The sequence below is a fragment of the Centroberyx gerrardi genome, chromosome 6 (genome assembly GCF_048128805.1).
Source record: "Centroberyx gerrardi isolate f3 chromosome 6, fCenGer3.hap1.cur.20231027, whole genome shotgun sequence".
NCBI classification, from domain to species: domain Eukaryota; kingdom Metazoa; phylum Chordata; class Actinopteri; order Beryciformes; family Berycidae; genus Centroberyx; species Centroberyx gerrardi.
In genome coordinates, this window is record NC_136002.1 from 32,369,542 (window position 1) to 32,374,541 (window position 5,000).

The window sequence follows — 5,000 nt, forward strand, 5'->3', positions numbered from 1 at the left end:
AGCTAACTAATGAATCTTAGCTCTGTGCGCTAAAAGTTGAAGATTGATCGATGGGTGGAAGTCATGATATTATTGGTTGAAATTAGTTATGGGCATGCTTACGTAAGCACACGGCATATTTTGTTTTACAGGAAGAAAACATGATTGAATTTTGATATAAGAATACAATGAAATTGATTTTTGGTATTTTTTTTGGCATATATTGTTAAATAGGTGCACAGTATGACCGGGGATGTGATCTAAAAGGGTTAAAAAGGCATTTTTCATTTCATCTCGTCTTTAATATATTCATGAATTAAAGCTACACTAGGCGATTTTGTTCTGACCACTAGAGGGCGACAGAAACCGCAACACATTTGTAAACACACACAGCAAAGCTACTGGGCGACGGAAGCCCTGAAGGACAAACCGTGCATAAAGGCTAATGGCTAAAATAAACGTACCTACAGAGAAATATCACCAGTTACCAGTCTCACTTTGCCAGATCTTTCTCCCGCTGGCTTCATCGATTCACCGTTACTCGGGCCGACTTTGACAACAAGCTTTAGGAAAGAGGTGAAAACAACAACACAGCTGGTCCGTGTGTGTGTGGCTGTTTTGTTTATCATCATCACGTCTCACGGAAATCTCCACATTACACACGCTAGTTTCAGGACTGGTTACAGGGTCTGAAATCACTTATTGCAGGTTTAATCTGAAGTTAGAAGGGGAAAGAACAGACTGAAATTCTTTGTATGTGATGTAATGATTTATTTCATCCTGCAATGGAAAGATCAGATATGAGTAATATATTTTGTGTGTGATCTAGTTCCTGTGCCAACATGGTCTCACCTCACTCATCGTTAATCCTCAGGAGGAGAAGAAGGTTTATTTTCATTCAGCCAGTTTCGGTTCATGTGGTGTAATGTAGAATGATTCTCTCATCCTGTAAAATGTATCTGTGGTTTATCGGCTTTTTAAAAATTAGATTTATTCATTCTGTTCATGTCCTCAAGAGAGAGGCAGCGGGAGCGGCGGCGGTCCGGACTGCGGCGGCGGTCCGGACTGATGAAACTGGTTTATGTTGGGCCGGGCTGATGTGGTTCCTGTGGTTTTCCAGTAAAACTCTGAACAGCTGCCAGTGTGACAGAGGTTCAGGCTGCGTTCACACTGCAGGCTTCAGGCTCAGTTCTCAATTTTAACAATTTTAACAATTTTAACAAAAGCATTGCAGGAATTGTTTCCTTACCTCTTCATTAGAAAAACAACAGAGAAATCCGAGATAAACGGGCCGGCCGACTTTTTCCTCAAACATCTTAATAAGCCGACCGTAAACACGTTTTCCATCTCAGGAAAGTAAACTTTTCATGGTAACAGTTAGCGATTTTTAAAATACAATTGGAGCCAATGACTTCCGGGTTGAAGGCTAAAAAAGGGAACGTGGGAAGTCAGAAGGTAACGGGAGGAAACGCATTGTTGATTTTGTTATTTCCGTAGGATTTGTTAACGTAAGAAATGCATTAAAAAACAGCAGCGTTATCCTTTAAGAGTTGCAGGCCGCCTCCCTCGCTGACTGGATGTTCAGGCTGACCTCTGACCTCTGACCTCTGACCTCCTCACATACCAAGAGTTTCAGTCAGTTTCTCCTATCTGTTTCCAGACTGATTAATGAATCTATTAAGAGAAAATGACTTCACACTATCAGTTTGTTTTCATAATGTCAGCAGAAAGCCACATGAACCGCTTCACTGAATGAAAATAAACTGTTTTATCACTGTTGAAGTACTGAAGTACTGAAAAAAACTGGGCTGGACTGCCAAAGGTAGTGTGACATCACCTGTCTGTCTGCCTGACTTCCTGTCTGTCTGTCTCTCTGTCTGTCTGTCTCTCAGTCTCTGGACAGCTGGTCTCACTGCAGGATTCCTCTGAATATCCACAACTGGACCATCCATGGTCTCTGGTAAGTATCACTCAGACCGGACACACAGACAGACAGACAGACAGACAGACAGACAGACAGACAGACAGACAGACAGTCAGACGGACAGTCAGACAGACAGACAGACAGTCAGACAGACAGACAGACAGACAGACAGTCAGACAGACAGACAGACAGACAGACAGACAGACAGACAGACAGACAGTCAGACAGACAGACAGTTTTGATGTAGTTTCTGTGTTTCAGTTTTTCATAACGCTGCAGGACGTCAGAAGACCCAATATCCTTAAAAAGGCTTTATGTGATTTATAGAGACGAAACAGTTTTAGCTGCAGTTTTATCTGGCGTCAGACGTGACAGGAAGACCTTCTGTCAGCCAGTCTGTTTCTGAGACTACAGTTTCCCTACAGGGAGAAACAGTGTTGTGTTATTTTCCATGTGACTGTGTGTGTGCCTGCAGGCCGCAGCGGGCGCTGGACTGCTGCCGCTGCTGGCCCATCTTCCACTCGGACGTCCAGGCAAGTCAGCTCATTTTAATGTTTTAATATCTAAGAATATATAAGGCTCCCGCACACCATACACTTGCAAATCACAATTTAATGTAGTGACGTTTCTGTCATAGACCTTCTTCAAAGCATCAAATTGGATGGATTACTCTGAAGCAATTACCTCATCCAAGTAAACCTTTGCATTCCCTTTTACCCCTTTTTGTACTTTATTTTTGTACTACTATTTTTTTGTACTCATTTTGTACTATCTTTATAAGTATTTGACATATTTGCTCAAGGTAGACCACTTTGTATAGACAGGAGTTTTATACTTCATCTCCTGTTATACTAACCGATTTGTATTTATGTGATAAATGCTGGCCTTTTTATTGATTTACTAATTTGATAAATGCTGATTTGTTGATGTATTGTGTATGCTGATAGGCTAATTTGTTATGTTGATGTTGACAATCGTCTTGCACCTGTTGTCAATGACGACCAAAACCATAAGCAGCCTACAGATGACATCACTTCCATGTTTGATGCTTTGAAGAAGATCTATGACCGAAACGTCGCTACATTAAATTGTGATTTGCAAGTGGACGGTGTGCGGGAGCCTTTTATATTTTTATGTCGCTTTTTTTCTCCCAGCACCCATGACTGAAATTGTCAGGTGTGCAAACTTTATTCTATTATTAGAATATTTTAATATCTGTTGTTACCCAGGGTGACCGGGACATGAGACTGACACCTACAGACAGCAGAAGGTCAAAGTGAAGGTCAGTAAGAGCAGAGACTGACCTCTCTGTCTCCTCTCTGTGTTCAGGAGCTGGAGGCGGAGCTGGATGAACTGTGGCCTTCTTTACTGAAAACCAAGTCCAGCTTCCTCTTCTGGTAGGAGAACCAAACAGCATCCAACACAACAACAAACAGCATCCAACACAACAACAAACAGCATCCAACACAACAACAAACAGCATCCAACACAACAACAAACAGTCCTGAACCCACAAACAGTACCGGACCTAGAAACCAGAACAAACAGTACCACAGACAGTAAGATACGTACTGTATATCAAGCTTCATTCAGACAATATTAAATCAAATTCCAGGACTTTCAGTGACTTCCTCCAGCACTATTTTTCTGTTCATAAGGAAACACACAAAAGCAAGAAACATTTCTGTAAACCTGACTGTGTTTTAACAACCATCAGCGCTTCTGAGTCCTCTTTTTTCCAGAATGTCGGTCGTCTTTTCTGTTTTGACTTTCATTCTGTCAAACACTGCAAACATTTTATTTACAGCAGTGGTTCTCAACGTGGGGTCCGGGGACCACCAGGGGTCCTTGAGGGGGTTCCAGGGGGTCCCCAGCAAATTGATGAATTGTTAAACTTCTCCATTATTTAATTTACAGAGAATGTAGAAGAATGACTGTTTTGATCATAGTTTCTCTGTTATCTCTCTACTACAATACAGATAGTCATGGGATTCTGGACAAAATCATATCTAACAATAAAAATATTCTCAGATTTGGGTGTCATCTAATGGGGGTCCGTGGCTCTAATATGGACTAAATTAGGGGTCCTTGATATGAAAAAGGTTGAGAATCACTGATTTACAGTATATATTTCAAGGTCTTTTTAAGCACTAACTCACATAACAGGCTTCTTTTCCAGGTATTTCAGTACTCACATTTTGAAAAGTTAAATTCAAGAACTTTAAGCACCTTGTGTGAAACCTGATATATACAAGAACTGAACCATATCAAACTGTAGGCTATCCATCAAATAATAGTCCATCACTCCATCAAAATAGTTCCAAACCCACAAATAACACCAAACTTAAGTCTGAAACAGTACCAACTCCAGTTCCACACTACTCTGCAGTGCCAAACACTTCCAGACCCATAAACAATAGTCAAGAGTGCGGCACTACTGTATGAAAGTGCCAAACAGTACCAGACACAGAAATAGTTCCAAGTCCTACAAACCAAGAGAAGACTGCACCAAACACACCAAACAGCACCAGACTGAGAGACATGGCACCAAATAGTCCCAAAAGCCTCACACAGAACCACTCTGCTACCCATCAAACCATCACATCTAATGCTCCATGTTTCCTTGTTTGTGAACGACAGTGAAACAGAAAACTGGATTCCTGTTGTGACTGAACCGGAGAGTAAAGGTGGAAACCCCGGATCTCTAAAATGTCCATTTTTCAGGAACTAAGATAAACAGCCTTGTTTTAGCTTGAGCACAATGCATTTCTGACTTTATCATGTGGATTTTCTTCTGGTTTCATAAACCCAAGGTAATCCTTCAGCTGAACTGAAAATATGAAAATCACCAAAATTGGAGTTACATGGTTTTCACAGGACAACAGCGATATTCTACACTTCCAAACCAACTTATTATAACTAGATCTTTTCCTCATAACAACTTACAGTTCCTGTTATAACAACATCTCGTTATGACAAGACGTTTCCATACAAATTGTACATCTGTAAATACATAGTCGTATCTATCGTATTTGTATTCCCTGTATAGTGACACTATTTATTCATTTTTGGTACTTTGGTCAGACACTAAATGCAA

At 40.8% G+C, this 5,000-nt stretch overlaps 1 protein-coding gene across 1 annotated transcript in view; it reads left to right on the forward strand.

Annotated features, from left to right (window-relative positions):
* The window catches only part of rnaset2l (ribonuclease T2, like), a 9,403-nt gene that overhangs the window by 1,542 nt on the left and 2,861 nt on the right, over positions 1 to 5,000 (forward strand). The window contains exons 3-5 of the mRNA XM_071912122.2: positions 1,872 to 1,939; positions 2,379 to 2,436; positions 3,233 to 3,300. Of these exons, the coding sequence (XP_071768223.2) occupies positions 1,872 to 1,939; positions 2,379 to 2,436; positions 3,233 to 3,300 (194 nt within the window). The remainder of the gene's footprint in view (positions 1 to 1,871; positions 1,940 to 2,378; positions 2,437 to 3,232; positions 3,301 to 5,000) is intronic.